The sequence below is a fragment of the Pteropus vampyrus genome, unplaced genomic scaffold (assembly GCF_000151845.1).
Source record: "Pteropus vampyrus isolate Shadow unplaced genomic scaffold, Pvam_2.0 Scaffold227, whole genome shotgun sequence".
NCBI classification, from domain to species: Eukaryota; Metazoa; Chordata; class Mammalia; order Chiroptera; family Pteropodidae; genus Pteropus; species Pteropus vampyrus.
In genome coordinates, this window is record NW_011889008.1 from 684,717 (window position 1) to 708,637 (window position 23,921).

The window sequence follows — 23,921 nt, forward strand, 5'->3', positions numbered from 1 at the left end:
CTGGCCCACCCTGCCTCGGGCGGTGTTGTTTCGGCTTCTGTGCTGACCCCTGATGTGTCTCATCCTTGTCATTCTTGATGATGACTGGAACTTCTCTCCCTGGCGGGACTCCCTCAGCCCCTCCGCATTCTCACCTTACTGAGCCTAATGTGTCCAGGTGACGTTATGTTCTGGGCCCATCGGGCCTGAGTATCATCTGGGGTCCGAGTGCGGTCAGACCAGTGGCCTCCCATCTTACTTCATTAATTTTTAAAAATAAGAAATAAATTTAAATCTGTTTATCTCTAGAGGTGATTTGTGTTTGCTGATAAGAACTTTTGAGGACCCGGCCTGGGTTTAGGCAGTTCTGTAATTATGGCCCCAGGGTGGGCCTCTGACCTCAGGTGGAGGTCAGCGGAGGTGGTGCTGCTGTGTCCCCAGGGGAAGGCGGGGAAGGCGCAGGGCGGGTGCTGGGATGGGGGCCGGGCCCACTCAGTCCGGGCCTTGTCCTGCGGGCCCCTAGCAGCTCCTTTCTCGCCGGCCTTTCACAGCGAATTTCGTTGTCTGCCGGGGGCTCTGCCGCCCTGTCCCCCAGCTGTTCATTTGCAAGCCCTCACTTCCAGGTATGTTTCGTGAGTGACCCAGTTGTCACACGCCTCCCACGCCGTGGGGTCCTCAGCCGCAGGTGGGGTGCAAAGTCCACAGTTCTGTCCGGATATATTTTGGGGCCCCCAGCCTGACGGTTACCAAGCCATGTTCACACAACAAACTCACGATTTTTTAGGATGGGAGCTCTTTAAAAATTTTTTTTCAATTTAGAAGGTTTTCCACTGTGAGGGCTCCGTTATCTGGCCGTTGACGAGTAGGATGTCAGTGGCAGCTCCAGCCAGCAAGTCCCTTGTGGCTGAACCATGGACACCAAAGGTGCCCACAGACATCAGGGCTGCGGCCCCCACAGACCCAAGGTTCACCGTGACACCGGCTGTCTCTCGTCTCCCGCAGAAAGTGACACCACCAGCCAAAGCCCACCGGTTTGTGGCCCCGGGCAGGTGCTGCTGGAATGGGCTTCTCCAGTGCTGACCGTGTTATGGTGCGAACGATTCTGAGACCCACGGAGCCAATTGAGATTAATTATGAGCCTTTATTAGCCGGCCGGCGACTGACTCTCTACCACGCAGGGCTAGAGGAGATCAGCCCCGAGCTTTCAGAGGAGGCAGCTGCTAAAGCTTAAGACCAGATCCTGGTGGTCTCCTGAACAAGCCAGCAGATCACAGAAGTGGAAGTTGGCTTTGCCCGGAACAACACCCTTAATTAACAAGTAAATGGATCACAGAAGCAGACATTGGCCATCTTCACATCTTATACAATACCCTTCCTAAACCACACCCAAGCATGTAGGACAACTTCTGGTATCTAAAGATATTTCTTCCCTGTAGCCGACTTAGCTAGTTGGCTCACTTGAAAATTTTCCACCCTTAACAACCGCTGACAAAGGGGGCGATGGCAAAGCCCCCCTGTGGGCTGGGGCCCCGCAGACAACTCCCCTGAGAGCCGGCGCACGGCACGCTGGCCACCAGGATGCCCCGGGAAGCGCATGGCGGAGACCGGACGGGGCACCCTCACCAGGTGCCCAGCCAAGCTCTCAGCACACGGGGCGAGGCGGACGCCACCCCGACAGATGCCGAAAACAGTGACCGCCCCTGAGAGAAGGGGCCCGCGCGCCCCCCCCTTCTAGGACCTTCCAGGTGGTTTAAGAACCAGACTGACGCAAGACCACGGTTGACAGGAGTGAAAAAGCAATTTAATTTGTACATGTGGAGGCCTCCGGAAGTGGGACCTAAGGAAATGAGCAGAGCAGGCAGCCTTCGTCCCTCGCAGGTGGCCCTCTGTGAGGACGCCACAGGGCACGGCCGCTGGGCGCCTGAGCCGTGAAGCGCTAAGCGGAGTTTGCCACCACCCCGCCCCGGCCCCTCTCTGTGGATCCGGACATTTATTTCTTGCTTTCAGGGGACGGGATGGTCGGCGTGTCCTCTTTGAGGGACAGAAAGTGACCTGCAGGTGGTCTGATCGTAAACTACCTGGGCAGGTCCTGCGGGCAGTGCCCCAGGCATGTCTCTCCCGCCCTTGAGGAGGGCTGGCCTGCGCCTTGGGCAGCCCTGTGGGGCGTCTGCGCGGCTGGGTTCACAGGCCCTGGAACCGGTACGACCACCCTCAGGAGATCACAGCGCCCCCTCAGCCGCCCCTAGCTCCCCGCCCTGCCTCTCCCACTGCACGTCATCTTCCCACATCTCCTCCTCGACCTCAGACGCCCCGAAGACACTGCAACGCTGTCGCTCTCGGGAGCATCTGAGGTCTTGCTTCCCACAGCTGTTGTCAGTTTGGGCTCAAAAAACTCATCACAGTCGTCCACAGGTCTGGGCATCTCTTATGTCGACAGCACATTTTAGGGTGGCCTGCCCTGAGCCCCATATCACACCCATCCACTCCCCCACCACCCACTCGTCCAACAGAGGAGGCCCTGCTGGCAGCCAGCTCCATGCCAGCTCCATGCCAGCTCCCACAGCTCCTGCACTGCCAGGCGCCTCTCACCGGGCCTGCTCCCTGGGGAAGCCGCGGGTCCCTGGTGGCTGTCCACAGCCGCTCAAAGCCTGGCAAGACCTCAGAAATAGGACTTTTCGTACTTGCCACCTTTGTCAACATGGACTTCTGACTCTTCATCTGTGTGGTTTGTGCGGGTTTCCTGCACCTGTCATTTTCTCGGTCGTGGGTGAAGCTCGGGGTCCTTAAAATGTTATCTAAGGATCCTAACATCTAACTTTTTAAAAAATACTTATTCTGAGGGGGCAGTTTTAGGTCCACAGCAAGACCGAGCGGCCGGTGCGGAGCCCTCCCACACAGCCTGCCCCTCGCCCGCGGTCAGCACCCCCACCAGACGGCGCGTTCGTCACAGTCGATGAGCCTGCACTCACCTCGTCGTCACCCAGCGTCCGTCGTTGACGTGAGGGTCCCCCCGGGTGTCGTCCGTCCTGTGGGTTCAGACGAGTGTGACATGACACGTGTCCAGCACTGTTGCGTCGTGCAGAGCAGCGCCCCTGCCCTGAACCCCCCCACCACAGCCCCCCAGGGCAAGTGTGCCCCGCACATTGTCACAGCTGTAAATGAAAGTTTACGGCTATGCACGACAGCGTCACGGAGTACCTATTCCTTAGAAAATGGTTTTTTGCCTGTCTTCTTAGGTAAAAATGTTTAATCATTTTAACTCGCATATCTTTCGCGTATGTGGGAGGGCATTTGTGTTTCATTATGTCGCGTTCCTGCCGAATTGTTGATTCATCCAGAAACGATTTGGTAAAAAAAGAAGAGATTACGCCTCCAGCTTTATTTTTCTAAGTGGTTAGCAGCTGACCCAGTGCTACCTACTAGACACGTGTCCACAGACAGGAAACATTGATTTACATTCACTTTATTACATCACACATGCGCATCTAAAATCCCAGTACGTACCTAGGAATACCAGGTGCTGTAGGCATTAAGAATAATAACAAAAAAATAAAATAAAACTCCAGTACGTGAATATGTTAATTTAGACGCTGTCGTGCCAACCACGTTTTATGAACTGGTTGCATGACGGTCTCGCCACATCAGCCCCCGCCACACTGCAGTGTCACCCGCAAGCCCAGCCACTCACGCCCCTTGTCCATGTCCTCTGAAGGGTGACGGGAGGGGATGGGCGGAAGCTTGGACCCAGAGCACGCGGTCTGCCCCTTGGCGGTTCCTGCAGGGGGGCCCTGGGCGGTTAACTCTCCTGTTTTCCTAAAACGGCTTTGCCTTGACCATTTTCTAGAACGACAGCTTAGCAAGGACTTGTCGAGGCAAAGGAACGTCCAAACCTGTAGAGGATTTTTATGAAAATTTATTCTAGCCAGGCGGAGAGTAGACAGACACGCTGCCGCGGGGTGACAGACGTGGCTCCCTTATGCCTTTGGGGGTGAGGAGGGGGCGGGCGTGAGGGTGGTCACAGGGTGGGAGGCGCAGGGAGAAAGTGGTCCTCCCCGGAAGGGCCCCTGCCGCCCGGCCCGTGACAGCGAAGCACAGAGCCCCACGGTTTAGGTGAGGGCGAAAATGGATGGCAGCCTGGGGGAACGCGCCTGCTGAAACTGGGTGCACTTTGCTAGGATTTTAACACATTTCATGGCTTTTTCGAAAACAGTGTCCTTTTTTTCAGTTGGTAAAATATGTATAACAAACCTCACCATGTAAACCATCAAAAAGTGGGTGATTCTGTGTCGTCAGTCACGTGTACGCGGCTCTGCGACCATCACCACCACGTAGTCCGGGAACTTCCCTGTCTCCCCAGCAGAAACCACTGCCACCCGTCCCCAGCCCTGGCGACCTGCAGTCTGCTTCCTGTCCGTATCTGTGCCTGTCCTGGACGGTTCGCATAAACGGGATCACACATCGTGTGATCCTTATGTTGGCTTCTCTCACTGAGCGTTGTGTATGCAGGTCTGTCCATGTTACAGGCGGTGTCCCCCCTCCTCATGGCTGAGTGACACTGCCCTGCGTGGACAGGCCCCGTTGCGTTTGTCCTTCTCCTAATGGGCATCTGGGTCCCTTCTCTCCTCTTGGCGACTATGGCTGGAGCCGCCCCGAGCATCCACGTGCACATCTCTGCACCTGTGTTTGGTTCTTTCAGGTCTATCCCCAAGAGTGAGCTGCCGGCTCACAGGGTGACTCTGTGGCATGTTGAGCTGTCACACTGCTTCCGCGGCGGCCACCAGCGGAGGGTGAGCATTCTTGGTGTCCACATCCCCGACCGCACTGACGCTCTCGTTTTGGCGTCAGCCACTCTGGCGGGTGTGCGGCGGTGTCTCACTGTGGCTTCCACTGGCACTTATTTCCCGATGCCTTGCGGAGTCCAGCATCTTTTCACACACTGGGTGGCCGTTTGTACGTCTTCCGATGTCATAGCTTTTAAACTCAGGCTTTGGACATGAAGGAAAGCACGTTCACCTCCAGGTTTTGTCCTTTGTGCTCTTCAACTACTCGTCCCTTTGGGGCCCCCAGAAGCGGCGCGTGTGGCCAGAGGGACTTCACGACCCCCGTGTGCCGAGCGTGCCGAGCGTGCCGAGCATTCCTCCTCGAGAACTTCAAATGAATGGATAAACACACTTAAAAAAATTCTGTTTCAGCTTCTGATAAGGTGCATCTCCATAGGGACAGCCCCCAGGGGCCCGCGGGAGGCGGCAGGAAGCCCGGGGGCGGCGGGGGGTGGGGGGGTAAATGATCGATTTCTCACTGAGAAATGGCGTTTCACCCGCAGTGACATCGTGCAGGGTCAGCTCAGAGATCAGTTCCGAGATCAGTTCCCCGAGCTTTTTAGGGATCTTTGAGAGAGGAGAGGAGGCATCCGAAAAAACGCAGAGGAAAGGGCCTGCAGAAGCCAGCGACTCAGCCGGTCAAAGCTGCTGTCCCCCGTGCCGCCCAGTGCGCTCCGGCTCACGTGTCTTCCCACGGCTCCCTCCCCCACCTCGAGGACTCCCCAGCTCACCTCTGTGGATTCTCGCCTTGCCAGCCAACCAACATTCTTACCCCTGTAGCTGTGTAGGAACAAGACTATGTAAAAGTGCTCGTTGTGTCACAGTCGGGGCTCAGCCTTGGGTAGGAATCGGGTGAGCAGGTGCCGGCGTCAGTAAGCGCTGCTCCCCGCTTACGGCCTAGGAGTCCCCGTCTCCCTGTTCGAGAATCCTGTGGCGGTGCCGATAACGCCAAGGTCGCGGGTTCTGCAAAACCAAATGACCCGTAAGACCGGCGGTGTGAAAATTCCTCCCCCCGGCGGCCCCCCACTGAAGGTTCCCCTCCCCATCCTGAGAAAGGAGGCACATGCGAAACCTCAAAGGAATCGCGCGCCCCCTGCGCAGACCCTGCAGAAGTCTGGGGACTGAGAAATCCAGCCAGGCCGGGCTCTGCGTGGAGCGTTGCCCGATCCGCTCCGCCGCCTGATGAGTTCTCCTTCCTCTAACGAAGTGGTCTGAGCGCCGAACTCCTCTGTTGGGTGTCGCTTCCTGCAACAACTTAACCCATTTGAGTCACCAGGTGGAGAGCCCCTGGGTGCCCAGTCGTTTCTCAGGGGGATGGACTGCTGAGCACCCATTACGAGTGTCATCTTGAGTTTACGCACTGCCCCTAGGTGTCCACGGGCGACAGACCCGGAACGCCCACGGAGGCCCCAGATCCACGGGTGCTGGGGCCGGGGGGTGGCGGGTCGTCCGTAGACCTACGCATCGCTTCTCACTTCTCTCTGCCGTGAGTGAGTGTGTCTCAGGGTTGGTGCGTGCACGTGTTCTCGCTGCCCCTCTGAGCTGTGTAGGGGGCGTGGCCGTGGACCGCTGCCTGAGTGCGTCGGGGAGCTCTGCCAGGCCGCTGAACTGCCGCCGCGTGCGCGTGCGTCCTGGGTGCCCGTCCCAGCCGCTCCAGCAAAGAGCAGGGACTTTGGTTTCGAGGAGGAGCATGCCGTTCTTGAGTGTCCGTAGTCGCCGAGAGGAATCTGGGAGTGATGTGTGCACAAACCTCTCCCTCTCTCGTTTCCAGGGACCCTGAGGTGCCCCCACCCCGGCCCCGAGGCCCAGAGCCCAGGTGGGGGGCCCCAGGCACCTGTCGATCTCGGCCTGCCTCTGCAGCAGCTGCAACTGCACGCCACGACCCAGGTAACGCTCCGTCTACGAAACGCGTTTTTAACGACTTCTTACGGGGTGCTTGCTGTTGCATCTTCACCACCGAAACTTCAGAGCACGGCCCGCTCACCCCACTCACCCGCACCCAAACCCAGCCCGGGACGAGCTCCGCTGTGCGTTTCCTGCTGTCGTTCCTGTTACCGATCACGTCACACACGTGTTCTGCAGCTTCACCCGCCTGGGCGTTAGTATTGGAAGTATTTGCCAGTATGATAGGTTTTAAAAATTGTGTCTTTTAAAAATTTCTTACATGCTTAGTGGCGTTAAAGTTTTTAATCAACATATTGGCCGTTTGTTTCTTCTCTTGTGAGTTACTTATGCATATCGTTTGCTGATTTTCCTACTGGCGTGTTTGTACGTCTGTTGGTAAGAGTTCTTTGTGTCTGAAGGGAATTGCTACTTGTCTGTCATTTGCCTGTTTCTAATTTTTCGTTTTTTTAAATCCATAGATAAATTTTTACGCTAATGACCTGTTGATCCGCTATAACGGTTTACTTTACTTTATCGGGAGGCGCGGCTGGGCTGTCGTGCCAGGCGTTGATGCCACGTCTGAGCACGGGGGCCACCCTCAGGTGACAGTGCGTATGTCACGGGAGAGGGTGGCGGCCCTGAGTGACTGTCCCAGTCGCCAGGCTTGTTGCTTAGGGTGACGGTGCTGTTGAGCGCTCGCAGGACAGGTCCAGCCCACACGATGGGGGAGGCAGGACACCAGGACCCTGACGGACACGCAGGCCCAATGGTGGCCCTTCGTCTGTCCCTGGCCTCGCCCGTCCTGACGGTGCTGTTGCCGTTGCCGTCTCCAGCTGATTGTGTGCCCAGCCGTGCGGCCAAGGGGTGCGGCCGGCCTCCAGCGGCCTCGCTCTCGTGTCCTTGAGAGACCTGTCTTTGGGCGGCGCCCGCGTCTGGCCAGCTTCCGACGGGGACCCTGATGCCACCTCTTGGCTGAAGACAGGGTGGCTCCCAAGGGCAGTTCTGTCTTCTCTGACTTTCACAGAGGCAACCCAAAATCTCCACGGTGACCGACAGATCAACTCCTCAGAAAGAAAACCAGTCCCCAAAGCCACGCCAGGCTCCAGAGCGCCACCAGGACAGTGATCATCACACCCAAAAGTCCTCGTCCCTTGCCAGCAGTTCCCTCCAGGACACGTGGAAGTTACTGGACCTGGGATCCAGCCCTTCCGGCCTCACTTCCCAGGATGACTCGACTGCAGGTAGGTGGGGCGAGCGTTTCTGGGCCGAGAGGGCGGCCGCGGTGGCCGGGTCCCAGGCTGATGGGCCCAGGGGGTGCTGCACGCCTCTGCCTGTTGAAGTCCTGTGCTTAGGTTCAGTCACCTGTGAACCCTGCAGCACCCCACGTTATGCAGCACCGACTCATGGGCAGAGCGCGTCACCAGCGCCGGCTCGTGGGGTTGAGATAGACGGGCTCAGGGACAGATGGACTCGGGGGCAGATGAGCACTCCGTTTTGCTCAGGCCGGTGGCCATCGTGAGGTTGGCAGGAGAATCATTTGAGGGGCCCCTTTGGGGGAGCTGCACAGGGCCAAGATAGCAAGAAGAGTGGGGGGGGTCACTGTCTGGGGTGCGGAGAGGTGCGAACTTGGTATCCGTCCCGGATCAGTACTGAGCGCGTCCTTGTCCCGGCCCCACAGCCACTCGACTCGTGACCGTGTCCCGCCGTGGACACTTAGCCGCATCCAGCCCAGCGCGCGGTGCCACGGCGAGCGGCGTCGTATAGCGGCACATCCGGGAGGTCCCCAGGGGTGGCCTCGGCAAAAGGTGTCACCGTGTGTATTTTGGCAGATCTGGTCTCACCGGGCCCCTTGGGGACACCACCCGCTCAGTCACACCAAGGTGCGGGGGTTCTCCCCGGCCCGTCAGCAGCCATGACCCCCGCTCCAACGGGCGTCGCCCTAATCAGCATTTCTCCTGCAAGGACTTGGCACCATTCCCGCTCCCTTGTCTTCAGGCGTCTGCTCGTTCCCAGGCTGGGCTCGTCGCCTTGTTGATTCCCGGGAGCTCATTCCATGTGACGGGCAGTGGGCTTTTTCTGACCCGTGAATTGCAGATATTTTCCCAGTTTTTCACCTGCCTTTTGACTTTGTTTGCAGTGGTGTTCGTCGTGCACATGCTTTTGATTTTTCCGTAGAGACAGAGTTACGGTTCTGCCCTCGTGTTTAGCCCTTTCTGGGTCTCGGGCTGTACTCAGGCCTTTTCCACTCCCCGGATCTCTCTGACACGGCCACGGCTTCCCTCGTCTGCGGCTCCACCATCTACTTGGAATTTGCCACACCACATGTCACGCAGCAGGAGCTAGTTGTTCTGGGCGGCTGGCCATTGTCCTGCAGCAGTGACCGGGTCACCCCCTCGTTGGGCGCCCCGCTTCCTCGGTGACGCTCCGCCTTCCGTGTGCGTCTGAGCCAGAGTCCGGGCCGTTTCCCCGTCCGCTGGATCTCGGTCCGCACGGGCAGCATGTGACGGTCAAATCACTGTGGCCTCTGGCGCCTTCTCGGTCTGGGTGGCCGGGGGCCTCCTCTTCACGCTCCTCCTCAGAGGTCGGTTGGTTTGCTCCGGGGTCTGTGGACGCTGCTCGTTTCCGTTGCTTCTGCGTCGGCGTCTGTGTCCTCTGCGTTTTCCACCGGCGTCCGTGAGCGCGTCAGCGGGCGCTCGCGTTTTAGACACCCGTGAATGTCTCTTTAATTTATCCTTATTTGCTTTTCAAATCTCTCATTGGAGCCTCTGAGGTATATATTTCTTCCTTTAAGAAAAGTACGAGAGTTTCGCAGGGGAAGCTCTTGGGGCCTCGCGTGCGAGAGCGCGTTATCTTCGCCTCACTCTTCAGTGCGCTGCAGTTAACGTAAACGGCCAGCAGCTTCCATTTCTCGTCATGCGTCAGGCTAAGTCCCCATGTGGACAAACAGCTGAAACGGCTGAGCGAACCACTCAGGCCAAGCTTGTGAACCGGCAGCACGAGACGGGGACCCGAACACACAGCGAAGGGATGTAGGAGACAAGCGACAGAACCCAGGGCCCGCCCGCCCAGGGTGGGCGTGTGGCGGGCGGCTCCCATCCCGTGCAGCTGGGGCTCGGGGGGCTGCGCCCTCAGTGGAAGGTGACCCGGGGACACCCCACCCCACCCTGGCCACGGGCTGCGAGGAGACTGCCCCACAGCCTGGCACGTTGGCAGCAGGTGGATGCTGCTAAGAGTCGGTCGCCACGAGTCAGCCCTCATGCGGTTCAGTCCGTTAAAACCCCGCGAGGTCCGAGGCCTTTAATCTGGGGTGACTCTGAACTAGGGGAGCCCCGAGAGCCAGGCACTAGCACATGTGGCCATGTCAGGAGTCCCCACCTTCATCCCAGGCCTTGAGGTATTCCCGCAAATCCGGTTTCGGTTAAGAACGGGAACCCAACGGCCGTGCCACCCTGAACAAGCCCGATCCCATCCGATCTCGGAAGCTAAGCAGTAGTGGACCTGGTTAGTACTTGGATGGGAGACCACCTAGGAAGACCAGATGCTGTAGACGTTAAAAAAAAAAAAAAAAAGATTTTCTTTTATGTAATTGTATTAACCAACGTTACCCCAATAAACTAAAAAAAAAAAAAAAAAAGAACGAGAACCCACACACAGGTAACAGGGCGCCGAGAGTGAGGCCAGCAGACGTAGGCCAGGAAGGTACAGGGGACCCATAGCTGTGCTTCCTGCGCTTAAAGAAACAAAACGCCAGCAAGAAGAGTCATCCAAGAATAAGGAACTGTAAAGAGCGAGCAGACCTAAGGAGAAGAACTTTAAGAAATGAAATGAAAAACTCAGTGCGTGAGTTTAACAGCAGATCGTGTACTGCAGACTTAATGAAAGAAAAACCATCAAATATGAAGAAATTGCTCAGACAGAGAGAGAAAGGAAGGGAGGGAGGTGCGTGAAGGAAGGTAACGTGCTGGTCAGAGCTTCAGGAGCAGAGGATGTGGGGCTTTGAGACACCCGAAGGGCTGGGCCGGGGCTGGGCCGGGGCTGGGCCGGGGCTGGAGCAGTCAGTCCAGCGCAGTGATTCTCAGTGCCAGGACGCCGGAGCTCGCCCCACCCGAGTGACCACAAGAAGTGCATGCTGGATGTGTCCCCACAGAGCTCGGAGCCCCAGAGGCTCTGGACCATCCTGAAAGCTGCCTACAAGCTCAGCCGCCGTGGGACCCGCAGACCACGAGCTGCCGTGGGCCCAGGGAAGACAGCTGCCAGCCGGAGTCACATGCGGGCGGCCTCACCTTTGACTCTCTAGGGCAAACCATGATTTTGCCATCACCTGTCTCAGGTGGGAGGCGGCCAACGTGCTCTCAACGGGTGCCTGGTGAATGTGTGGGACTCGCCGCCCTGTGGTCTCTGCAGTGACCCAGGTCTGCCCGTGTGGCCCAGAAGCCACCACAGAAACTATGGAAGTGTGGGCGTGGCTGCATGCCAATAAAACTTTATTTACAAACGCTGGTGGCAGCCTGCTGCGTTTCTTAAGCTGAGTAAACAATCTGTAAATTATTTTTCATTCTTATTATTCTCTAAACTGTAGCCATACATTATACGTGCTTGCTGTCATTTGGGTAGTTTTTACAATGAAAAGCTTGAGAGAGGGGACTGGCCAACTGGATGGGATGCCAGGGGGTCAGGAAAAGTCAGGACCGAGAAGAGCCCATTTTTCACAGGGTGAGTGTTGCTGTGATCTCGTGGGTGGTCTCTGTGCAGTGGCGCAGCTGTCAGCTCAGCCAGAGCAAGGACCAGACGGGACAGTGTCCTCTGGCAGAAGGCGCCGGGAAGTAGGCGGGGGTGAACTCCAGAGGGAAGTGCCCGGCACGTGCAGGACAGGGTTCAGTGGGACTGGACAGAGGCAGGCGGGCAGAACTGTGAGCCTCCCTGCCTCGCACGCTCTGGCCACAGCTTCTTAGATACTGGCAGAAGACACGAGACCGTCAGGCACAGCAGTTGGCTGCGGGGCTCCTTGTCCCCCCATCCCACAAAGCGGAGTGGGGCGTGTCCTGGGCCTGCACAGCAGCCGAAGAAGGCCAGCGCCCGAACCCCAGTTGCCGCGGTCCAGCCACGACAGGATCCAGGGGGCCCCGAAGGTGGGCAAGGCGTCGGCGCGGGAGACAGTCGACTACACAACTCAGAGGTGGTGTGACGCTGTTCTGTTTTATTGTGATTTGAGTACAACTTTTACAGTTTTTATTTTGGCATTTGATTATACTTTGTAGTTAAGGTAGCAGGGAGTTAAATTTCTGTGGTTAGGCAAAGCAGAAAAATCTAGAGTATATTATTATTAATGTTCATGATTAACTAGTACATTTTTCTCTCAGTCATTAGAACAGAACTACCTGAAGGAACAATCTAAAATTTTAATTCTTACATCTATTACGTAAGATACAGTTTGATTTAAGTAAAGGTGATAGATAGATGTATTCATAACAGCAAGCATTGGCTTGTGGGCAGACATTGTTCTTCTTTCTGCCTGAAGAAATCTTTTAGATGCTATTTGATTTGTGCTATATCTAAAGTTCAAGCTGAACCTTTCTCATAGCTGTTCAAAAGTTTCCTTGGTGCAGTAATGAGGAAAATATTTATAAAAAACAGTTTTACAAAGCTGCTTGCATAAGCTAAGTTTCTGTTCCTTTGTTTTTTAAGCACTAAGGAGGTCCTGACCTAGCCAGCCTTTCTATGAAACTTAAACTACTATAAGGCACATGAATTCCATCTTTATTCACTATACGTATACTATCTTTATTATAAGCTCCTGTATAAGGCAAAGGAAGATCAGGTAATCTTTTCATACTATTAGCCCCCCTAGGTGGGTACCAGAGTTTTCTATTTATCCACTAGGCCACAAAAGGAGGCCCTTCCATAGTAGGCACAGGCTTATGCGTAAATTTATCCTTTACTAATTTTTCTACTAACTGCATGGGAACAGGAGTATAAACTGATTCTAGTAATTCAGCTTGTTATAATTTATTCGTAACATCTTTAAGAGGCGCGTCGAAAGGAATTTCTCTTAATAATTGTTCAAATAAAGGGTTTACGCATTCTGGATACGTCAGGGTGACTAGAGCTGATTCCATACGCGGGGAATTTACTGTTTTTTCCTCAGAGCCAATTTTGAGGAAATCCATTTGTACAGCGTTTACACTTACTAGAATTTGTGCTACCCAAATTCCCCCTATTAATAGGATCGTTTCTAAGAAACCAATTATCCCTAAACACATGCCACGTCCTCATTCTTGATGATGCATTCCTCGAAGCCTCTGTCCCCATCTCCGGACCTTGTCACGCAGTAGGGTAGAAAGAGGACGCGGCACCCAGTCTTTCCTAGTGGTTGGCAAGCGCGTCTGCCCCTTGCCCCAGAGAGAGATGTACCCCCCGCCATTGGCTGCCAGCTGTGCCAGTGCCCGGTCGGGGGCCTGGGGTAGAAGCCGTGGAGCTCTGGCAGGCAGAGATGCAGGTGCCAGGCAGGGTCCAGCCAGCCGGGTCTGCAATGGGGTCCCTGTCCCTTTCAAGCATGACACAAAGCCGGGGCTGAGAGAGGCAAGAGGCTTGCAGAACGAACTGTGAGACAGCCGTGTGACACGCCGGTAGGGCGTGCATGGGCTGCAGGCAGTGCCGTCCGGTGGAGAGCAGGGCCGCCTCTGGTGGCTGTGGATGACCACCCAGCACATTCTGGGTGGGCACCTGACCCACAAGGGCGGGTAGCAGTATGTTGTTTCTTCTGCTGATGACAGGCTGGTCAGTAGTGGAACCGGCCTGGGGAGAAGTGGGAGTGGCCTGTGTCTCTTCAAATGCTTTTGGCTGCAAGTCGCAGGGCAGCCTAATGAAAGTGACATACGAGGCTTCCAGCCTTATCTCACGGTGGCGCCTGCAGGGAACAGCGGCCTCCGGGTAGCTTGGCGCCATGCGGTCTGCACCGCGCAGCCGTAAACCCGTGCCCGCCGGCCGGGTCAGGCCTCACCAGCGACGCTTCGGGGGACGCGGGCCGGCAGCGCGACAACGGAGGGCAGGCCGGTGGGCGGGTCCCCAGGCAAGCAGTGCGGGCCACCGGGGCGAAGCGTCTCGGCTCCCCCAGTTCAGAGTCACCCCGGATTAAAGGCCTCGGGGCGTCGCGCCGTGAGCCCAGGCGGTCAGGGACGGAGGTAAAGACGGCAAAGAGGTAGCGCGGCAGTGTCTGGCGTCTGCACGGAGTGCCGCGAGGAGCTCTCACAGCGCGGCGTTTCTCAAGGCGGCACTCGGCGGCCGCGCAGAAGGCCGCACTCGTCGAGGTTTTGAGGTGGGACCAGCGCCTCCATCCCACCCGGCAGCCCGGCCCCGCCCCCGGAGGCCCCGCCCCCGGAGGCCCCGCCCCTCGCGCTCAGAACCCGCCCGCCCTCAGGTCCCAGCCCACTTCTCCCACGTCCGCCGCCCTTTGCCCGCCTGGGCAGGCTCTGCTGCAACCCTGTCTGAGGGCAGGGCCTGGACTCGGGGTCCCCACAGCCCCCTCCGCGATCCGCTGTCGGGTGCGGCATCTCCAGCCCCTGTAGCCTGTCACCTCCGTTCTTGGGGCAGCTGCAGCTCCGGCCCCATCGTCATTCCGCCACAGACGCGTCGCAGCCCAGTTCCTTCTGCCCGCACGGGTAGACACCCCCTGCACCGGCGGACCCCCGAGCCCGTGTGCACCCCACCTTAGGCCCCTGCGCGCCGGCCTCCTCCTCGAAGCCTTCACCCCCACCAGCCTCCTCCCCCTTCAGCACCAGCCCTGGACCTCACGCTCTTTTTCTCATTTATCGTGATTCTTTTGTCTGGGGGAATCGCGGCGCGGGGTGGGGGAGGGGCGTCCTCCTTGACCCCTGACCCCTGGCTAGCACCAGCAGGTCCCTTCCAGGTGCTCGGTGAGGGCCTGAGGCTGGGGCAGGGGCTTCGGAGTCTCAGGCAAAGGGTGCAATGGTTAGAGAAACACCACGCTCTGGGCAGGGAAGGCTTCCCGGTGGGGAGCGCTAACCGCCCTGAAGGCGGCCGTGCCTTCCATACGGAAGTGACCGGTGAATTCTGACTGAAAGGGGCAGTTTCTTCTGATGCTACAAAGGTGGATCTTCAGGCTGAGAGCAAGGCCCCGCCCCCTGGACATCGTGTCATTGGATCCTGGGCCACCCACACAGAACACACCCTTCCACAGAGCCCAGAATGGGGAGGTCCTGCGGGGCCTGGAAGGTGGCCAGACGCCGCCAGCTTTCCATGTCATGCCTGTCATTCAAGCTCCGCAGTGACAGGGCTTGAAATCAAAGCCGAAAATGTACAGAATCAGACAGTGTTTACAAATGATTAGAAGGTTACCCTTAGATGTGATTTAAAAGTCACAAATTCTGACAGTCTTTTCTAACCTGAAAAATAATCAAGCTGGAAAGATACTGTTGAGCAACATAGTAAAGGTCAGTCGTATATAAGTCACTTGGCATCTGGGAGCAGATTTTGTCAGTGTGTCAGCTGTGCAGCCTGTGTGGCAGCCACTGGAGCAAAGGGACTCCAGCCTCCTCTACTTGGGAGTGACAGCTCCCTGTAGCTGGGAATTGACCAGTGCCAGGTTTTAGGTGAAAAGTTAGTCCCGCCCTGCCTCCAGTCCCGTCTCTGTCTCCCAGGCCACCACTGTCCAGCTGCCCTGCTGCTTTCAGGCTGGACCCCACTCGGAACTTAACCGTGTGCACGTCCTTGGCTCTGCTCGGTGGCGCACACTGGGGTGGTTTCTATTTGCACTGCCGTCTGCGGCATTTCTCGGTGGGGCTGCAGCACTGGCACCCAGAGCTGGCAGGTCTCAGTGGTCTGTGCACCCCCTTCCCCAGGCACCTCCTCCGAACCCCACGGGCACGGACACCTAGGCCCCCAGGGTGCCAAGTCCCCAGGGTGCTGAGCCCCCAGAGCAGAGCTGCCGGGGCCTCCATGGTCAGACCCAGATGGAGAAGGGAAGTCGCTGGCTCGGGCAGTGGTGTGGGTCCCGAGCGGGTGACCACACTACCCACAGACGCCACCACCGCCGACCGCAGTGAGACCTTGCTCACTCCAGTTCCGGCCAGTCGCTACCGAGCTCTCCCTCTCCTTGCTGGTCCGCTGGGTGAAGTGCTGTCTCACTATGGGTCTTGTTTTTGGCTTTCGAGTTCGTGTGCTTTGCGGTCACTCGGTTCTGCGCCCGTTCTCCAGGCGGCTGCTGGAGCTGGTGAATAGGAAAGCGCGGTTCACCGAGGTTTCTGACGGTCAGGACACAGAGGGTGGGAGGTGCATTCTCAGGGGACCCGCTGTGGGGAAGATTTTTTTGGGGGGGGGTCAGAGCTCACTAGGTGGCAGGGCTGCTCCTAACGCTCCACCCACTCAGCACGGCGATCCCTGGGGGGACCACACAGCTCCTGGGCCCCCATTTCCACGGGAGACCGGGGCCCAGAATCCGATTGGATTCTGGCCACAGAGCCAGAGTCCCCAGTCTGAACCTTCATTCCATTCCCTGGAGTTCCAGAGGGGACAGGGGCGGGGTGGGTGGGGGAAGGGCCAGGGTTGTCACCAGGGTCAGACAGCAGGCAGGAAGCTCCTGAGGACTGTGGTTGCACCCAGAGGGCGATGGGCCCTGAAGGTAGATGCCTCCGTTTCTGGGGTTAACAACTCAGCGCCCCGGGTCCAGGCGCTGGCTCGCGTGGGCAGGGCTCCCTCTCTCTCCCTGGGGTCCGAAAGGTTCCGCAGGGCACCCTGCTTTCTCCTGGGTGCCGACGCTTACCCTCCCACTCTGGGAACCCCCACCCTCGGGCCGACAGTGAGGGGACGAGAAAGGATCGGGGGCAAGGCGACACGGCCATGCAAGGGGCACGAGGCAGTGTCGGGTTTTTCTTCACATTTTTGTTCTTTTGAAAAATCACGTTCATTTCTCCTGAAATTAAAATTATGTTTTCTTTTGGGAGGAGCTGGGTGGGTCGCCAGGATGCGGACAGGAGCCTGTCAACCTGGCCACTCACGCAGTCACCTTAAACCCGGCGAGCGCGGGCATCACCATGGGGACCCGTCCCCAGGGGCCAGCGGGCCGTTCTCATCTGAGGACCCAGGTAGAGACAGAGCCCACGTCACAGCGTCACACCCCACGTCACGGCGTCACACCCCGCGTCACGGCGTCACAGCCCGCGTCACAGTGTCACACCCTGCGTCACAGCGTCACACCCCACATCCCCCAGCCGGGCCTTCCCAGCAGGTCCTGGAGGTCGGCCTCTAGGTCTAGGTGATGTAGAGATGACCCCGTCGCTAGCTCCTGCCTAGAGCCACACAGCCCTACACTTGGTCAGGGTCAGAAGCCACCGCTGACTGCAGACCCTGAGTGCTCCTGGTCGGGCCCCAGATGCTGGCGCCCTCGGGCCTGGCAGCAGGTGGCTGAGCAGAGGTGTGCGCTGCTGCTGATGGCACCCCCAGGTGCCCTCCAGGGGAGCGTGGGTCCGCCAAGCCGGGAACCCCACTTTCTATAGGATGCTTCCATTTCTGAATGTTGGCAACTAATTAAAAATTGGAAGAAAGCATGGGCCCAACGCAGCTCAGCTTGCAGCCCCCACTCCTGGCGACTAGGTGTGCCACATCCAGTGACGCGTGGCCCTCCAGCGGAGCCGTGTTCGTGGTTTTACGTGGTGACAGGACAACGGAAGAAAAGGTAGCGTCCTGTGTCACCGGGGGGCTGGGGGAGCACCGGGAAGCACTGCCCCGGACTGGTCGTACCGCACACAACGCGGACACCGAGGTTGCCAGCCTCCGGACAGGGCTGAGCGGGTCCCAGGACGCTGTCCCGTCCATCCTCATCCTGGCATTGGAGGGACAGTTCCAGGCCTTCCTCTGAAGTCAGGCTGCGATTCAGCCACAGCCCTGCGGGCCCAGCCCTGCTCAGAGGGCATGGGACGGTTCCCGGAACACGGGCTCTTCACGTCACCTCACACACATGTCCTCAGCACCAGGACCACTGACGTCCCCACAGGTGCTCTTGGACTTCTCATGAAACCAGGGCTCAGTCCCCCACGTTGCTCTCGGGTGATGGACGGGGAGAGGCGTTGGCCGCACGGGGGAGTGATCTCGGAAGACAGTGTGCAGCCCCACTGTGCACGCACTGGACACGGCGCTCTGTGCCACCTGTTCATGACCTTGCGCCCAGTGCACGGGCCTCCGGTGTGCCAGGTGACACCGGCAGGCCAAGAGGACCTTGCAAGACTCAGCTCAGAGCCCTGCCGGCCCTCCCCACAGGGAGAGAGGCCACCGTGGGCTGGGCAGGGCTGCCCTCTGTGCCAGAAACAAAGGAAAAATAAAAGGCATGTTACATAAAAGTTAATGCAGGTAAAAGTTATAGCAGACCGAGCACCTGTGTCAGCCACGAAACAGGAGCGTCGGCCTTAAAGTGTTGAAAGCAAAGCCGTCAAGCAGTGTTGCAAAGCCAGTCCGAGCTTGTGGGCTGGGCCTCGGGACGTGGGCTGCGGACAAGTGACATGCTTTCCATCGCAGGGCAGGGCATAGCACACGTGCTCACGTGTCACAGCGACCTTGGGAGACAGGTGGGCTTGGACATTGCTCATGGAAGCTTGTGCAGCCTGTGACCGCAGCTGCTCCGGGATCCCAGGGGTGAAGGGTCCTGCCCTCCTGTTGCTCAGCAGGGACCTTTGTCCCCTCGGCTGTGCCCGCCGTGACTCGGGGTGGGACGGCAGGAGGGTCAGTGTGCACCTCGCAGCTCCGGGCCTCCCGCCCCTACTGCTGGCCACCACAAGATGCTCTGAGAGGCCCGGAGCACCCTGCAGGCTTTTGAGAATGGCAGTCAAGTGGGTCCTCGCTGGCTCTTTCCTTGAAGTTGCGGTGAAGCAACCGCTGCCACCTGGCACATGTCGCAACGGCCCTAAGAACAAAGCACACACTCAGAAGGAGCCAGAGCAGCCGAGTCGGCGCTGGTGCCCGTTCTGGGGCCACGGCTTGGCGAGCCCTCGCTTCCGCTTCTGGCCAGGCTGTCGTGAGGACTGGACTGTAGTTAACACCTGGAAAACTGGGCAAAACGTGTGAAGCGACTGTCTCAGACCTGGACGTAGGCAGCACGGGGCAGGGACCCTTGAAGGAAGAGCAGGAGTGAGGTGGGTGCCAGGACCACACACGCCAAGCACAGCTCCGCAGCCTTGCCGCGCCGGGGACGCGTGTGGGCTTTGGGAACAGAAGGAGCTGGCGGTCGCAGGGAAGAGTATAGAAGGGGGGGCACTGCAGGAGCAGCCCCAGAGACCCGCGCAGGGAGCCTCCTGAGTCTCGTGATCCCGCAGGTGTGTGGGGGGCGCTCCACGGGCCTGGGTGGAGGAGAGACGCGCAGCCCAGAAGCAGAGCCGGGTCCACAGTCTCAAGGGGTCAGGGGGGATGCAGGCTCTGGCTAATCAGAGGGACGAGCCCCCCATGGTCATGGCCGCACTTAGCAGCCGGGCAGGCCCAGGCGGACTCACCCCAAACACACTTGAACAGGCTTGGGAATGACCGAGCGGGGAGAGCCTTCCTGCCCGAGAAAGCAAAGCCTGGCACTGAGAAATGACGAGAAAATGTCAACATCTACAATGGCTGACATCTGACCCAAAATTACCAAAAAAGAAACACGGTAAAAAAGCAGGAAAGTGTGATCCTTATCCAGAGGAAAGTCGACGTGCAGAGAGAGGCCCAGAAGCGGCAGAAACGAGCAAGCGACGTCAGGACTGGGATCACCGCATTCAAGCGTGGGGGGAGAGGGCGCAGGAAAAGTGTTGGAAGAAATACGGGCCTTTTTTTTTTTTTCTAAGTTCAACGAAACCCAGAGAACATCGTAATCAAAGTTCTCAAAATTGGTGATAAAGGCGAAACCTCAAAAGCAGTCGAAGAGGGCGTTCAGGTCATCAGAGCGAAGAACACCCTGTCCAGCTGCCTTCGGTGGCCCTCCAGTGTTAGTCCAGGTCGCCCTGGGTCTCCGATGGGAGCCGGGCCAACCACTGTGACCCCGCAGCAGCCGGACGTGTGCCTCCTCTCTGCGAAGGGGACCGGGGATGGCGGAGCAGACTTTCTGCCGTTGGCACGGGTGACATGGTGACAGCCACAGTCAAGCAAGGCAAACCAGAGCGCAGAAAGAAGCTCCATCCAGCGGTGGTGACGTGACAAAGGAAGTCATCCTGGAGAAGAGATGGCGTGTTTATATTGTGCAGATGACACGGGGGTCACGGCAGATGATGGGGCGGAGTGAAAGGCGCCGCCACCGCGGGGCAGGTGAGGGGCGTGCGGATTCGCCGGCAGCGCTGCACACTTCTTCGGTGTGTTTGTTAAAACAACAACAACAACAACAACAAAAAACATTGAAAACTACTCACTGCCCCCCAAAAAGCAGTCAGAGGAAGAATAAAAGGGACATTACATAGAGCTGAATGTAGATAAAAGTTATGGAAGACCCCGCCTTAGAAACTGCGTGAGCCGGAAGGCAAAGGAACGTCTCCTTTAAGGTGACGAAGGAAAAGCTGGCAGACGAATTCCACACGTAGCAAAACGTCCTTCACAAATAGGACTGAGCTGAAAATGCTTACGGCCAGGCAGCCGAGACAGAATGCGCACCAGCAGCCCTGCACCGCGAGGAGTGTTCCAGGCGGTGCTTCCTGCGGGTGACACCAGACGGTCGCCCGGATCCACAGAGTGATGCAGGCGGGCGGGAACGGTGGCCACGCGGGTAAATGACGAAGACACACGTACGTTTCCCTTTAAAAGATGATCGACTGGTTCAAGCGTAGGGAGTAACTGTGTGATGGGGTTCGTGGCACGTGCAGAAGCAAAGCGTGTGACGAAAACAGCAGAGTGGCAGGGGACAGACGGGGAGTCCGCCCGGGGCGCAAGGCTCTTGTGCAGGAAGTCGGGGTGGGCATGGGAAGTTAGGGGCGCGCATGTACAGCATCCTAGAGCAGCCATTCAAAAAAGTAAAGACCCACCAAGGAGTCCAGCTAACGGTGAGGTGGTGGAGATAAAACAGAACACCGACCCGAAAGTGGGCGGGCCAGGAGGCAAAGGGGCACGAAGGACGATGGGACAGTAGCGGGCAGTTCGGCGCGAAGACTCACTTAAAACCAGCCGCGCTGATAATGGCACCGAGCGTGGCGGTCCAAACATCCGCCACGCTCGGTGCCATTATCAGCGCGGGACTCAGCCAGGTCCTGTCGAGAAACCCACTTTAAATACAAAGACGCGGGTCAGGATTGCTGAGTGACTGTGCGACGGTGGGGCCATGTAGATGTCCCCGCGAGGAACACTACCGGACATCAGGATGCATGGCAATGGTGTAGAAGTCAGTGGGTCGGGGACACATAGCAGCCCTGGCCCGTCGCTCCTGATGAGAGCAACGTGAAACGCACGGAGCGAGAGCTCGTGGCGGCGGGAGGCGGTACAGGCAACACTGCCGCTGTGGCTGGAGTCCCGAGCAGGTGGACAGGACGCCCCCAGGACACGAGGGGTCTGCTCCTCGCCGCAGCCCTTCGCCCCGACCAGCACGGCGAGGCCTCTGCACACAGCATGGCAGAGAGCATATTCCTTCCAGGTGCTCGTGGAACATTCCACAAGGATATGTGTCGGGCCAGAAAAACTGGGCTCGATCCATTTAAGAGGGTTGAAATCGCACAGGATATACTTCCCGACCACAAAGGAGTTACGTGGGAAATCAACAACAGAAAGACATCTAGAAAAGTATCTCCAATTTCGAAAAGTAAACAGAACATTTGTAAATAACCCACAAGTCAAAGGGAAAAGCACCAAGTAGTGCTCAGAAACTCATACCCTTACATGCTTATATTATAAAGAGCATTGGTCCAAAGTTTAGTGACCAACACCTCCACCTCAAGCTAGAAAAATAAGAACAAATTAAATCCAAAGTTTATCGAAGGAAGGAAATAGTAGAGATGAAAGTGGGAAACAATGAAGCTGACTCTCTGAAAAAGTATCAACAAAGCCAACAGACATCCAGCTGAACCTCAATCCTTATCTTATACCAGATACAAAATACCGATCAAGATAAAAGGGTGGATAGTACAAATTACAAATACTAAGAAAGATGGAGATGTTGCTACAGGTCTTACAAACACCAAGAAGATAAACACAATAGTAAGAACAACTACACGTCAGTAGTTTGCCAAGTTAGTGCAGATAAAATGGGCAAATTCTCTGCGAGACCTAAGTTACCAGAACTGATTCAAGAAGAAACAGAAATGTGAATAGGTCTGTATAAAAGCAATTGCAGGTGTAACTTAAAACCTGGAGCTGCAAAGGCAGCTCCAGCCCAGATGGCTTCAGTGGCGAAGTCTATAAAACATTTAAGGACGAAATCATTTTCAGAAAGTAAAGGGTGACAGGAGGCTTTTATATTATTTTATGGGGCCACACCACCCTGACACCAAGACCAGACAAAGACATCATGGACCGATATCTTTAATGAAAATAGACCAAAAAATCTTCAATAAGATAACAGGATAGCAAATCCGATGATATGTGAAAAGGGTAGTATGTCCCAACCTAGTGTGTGTTATCCCAGCAACAGAAGGTTGCTAAAACATTAAAAAATCAGTCCACCACATTAACAGATTAAAGAAAATCGAAATCATACAATTGTCTCAATAACTGCAGAGAAATTACTTATAAAATTGAACACCCATGTGTGACTTAAAAAAAAAAAAAAACCCTCAGCAAATGAGAAACAGAAGGCAACCTCTTAGTCTACGGCCATGCCACCCTGAACGTGCCAGATCCCGTCTGATCTCAGAAGCGAAGCAGGGTCGGGCCTGGTTAGGACTCGGATGGGAGACCACCCAGGAAGACCAGGTGCTGGAGGCGTAAAAAATAAAAAAATAAGAGATCGTGAGCTGACAAGGTCCTTGCAATCTGTGAAGTCAACCAAGAGTTGCCTCGCCTAAAAAATAAGTATGAAAAAGAAATAGAGGGCGGCCTCTTGAACCTGATAAAGGACATGTATGAAAAATCTACAACTAATATTTTACTTAATGGTGAAAGACTGATGCCCATTTTGTGCTGGCAGTCTCAGCGATGTGATAAACCAAGAAAAAATAGGACAGACACACGAAAGAAGATAGAAAACATGACCTAATACATAAAAAATCCTAAATAATCTACCAAAAAAACCCCCTAAAAACTAGAACTAAAAAGTGACTTTAACAAAGGCCGCAGGATGCAAGGTCAGTATAACAAATCAATTATATTCTATATATAGCATTGAAAATTGGAAATTGTAGTAAAAAATACCATTTACAGTAGCATCCAAAACCATGGGATAGGGATCTACTAAGCAAAATATCTGTGCACTGAGAAAAAGAATAATTCCAGAGAAAATTAAGACCTAAATAATGGAGAGGTATACCATGTTCATGGATCGGGAGGCTGAGCGTTAAACTCTCATTCCCGCCAACGTTTTCTGCAGTTTCCACACAATCCCAGTCAAAATCCCAGCAGCCTTAAAACTGGAATTGAACATTAAAATGTACAGGTCAGCACAAAGATGAGAGACCATCCAAAGCAACCTTGGGAAGAAATGAACTTGAAGGCGTTCGACGACCCGACTGCAGTCGTCGTGGCAGCGTGCTGTCGGCGTACGATTGGCGCATGCAGCAGAGACAGAACACGCACACACACACACGGTAATCGATTTTTCCGTTTGAGCAAAGGTCGTATGGTAATTTAAGGGGAAAGCATACATTACTCGATAAATTTTGCTGGCACAACTACATGTCCATATGGGGACGAAAAAATGGACCTCAACTGTACCTTAAACCAGATACAATCTCAATTTGAAATCTATCATAAGCCTACACATGGAAGCTGAAAGTATAAAACTTATGGAAGAAAGATTAGGAGGAAATCTTTGTGACTTTGAGGTATAGAAAGATTTCTAAGATAGTATACAAAAAGTCTGGACCATAAATGAAAAAAAGTTGATAGATTGGACTTCGTCAAAATTGTGAAGTTTTGCTTTTCAAATGACAGGGTTAAGACAAAAAGTTAAGCCACCTGCTAGGAGACAGTCCTGGAATACATATCAAGAACTCTACCTGGGAGCGAGGGGCTCAAAAAAAGAACTGGTACCCAAAATATATCACAAAGTTTACAACTCAGTAATAAGAAACAAGTTAAAAAAAAAAAAAAAAAAAGGAAAAGGTGGCCGCAAGCCCGCGAAAGGCGTGTGGC

The 23,921-nt window shown here is 55.9% G+C and overlaps 1 protein-coding gene and 2 pseudogenes across 1 annotated transcript in view; all 3 read left to right on the plus strand.

Moving 5' to 3' along the window:
* CCDC57 (coiled-coil domain containing 57) overlaps positions 1-23,921 on the plus strand; it is a 66,324-nt gene that overhangs the window by 36,964 nt on the left and 5,439 nt on the right. The window contains exons 16-17 of the mRNA XM_023538615.1: positions 6,571-6,686; positions 7,708-7,924. Coding sequence (XP_023394383.1) covers positions 6,571-6,686; positions 7,708-7,924 — 333 coding nt within the window. The remainder of the gene's footprint in view (positions 1-6,570; positions 6,687-7,707; positions 7,925-23,921) is intronic.
* On the plus strand, positions 10,115-10,233 carry LOC111728776 (annotated as a pseudogene).
* Positions 22,438-22,556, plus strand: LOC111728774 (annotated as a pseudogene).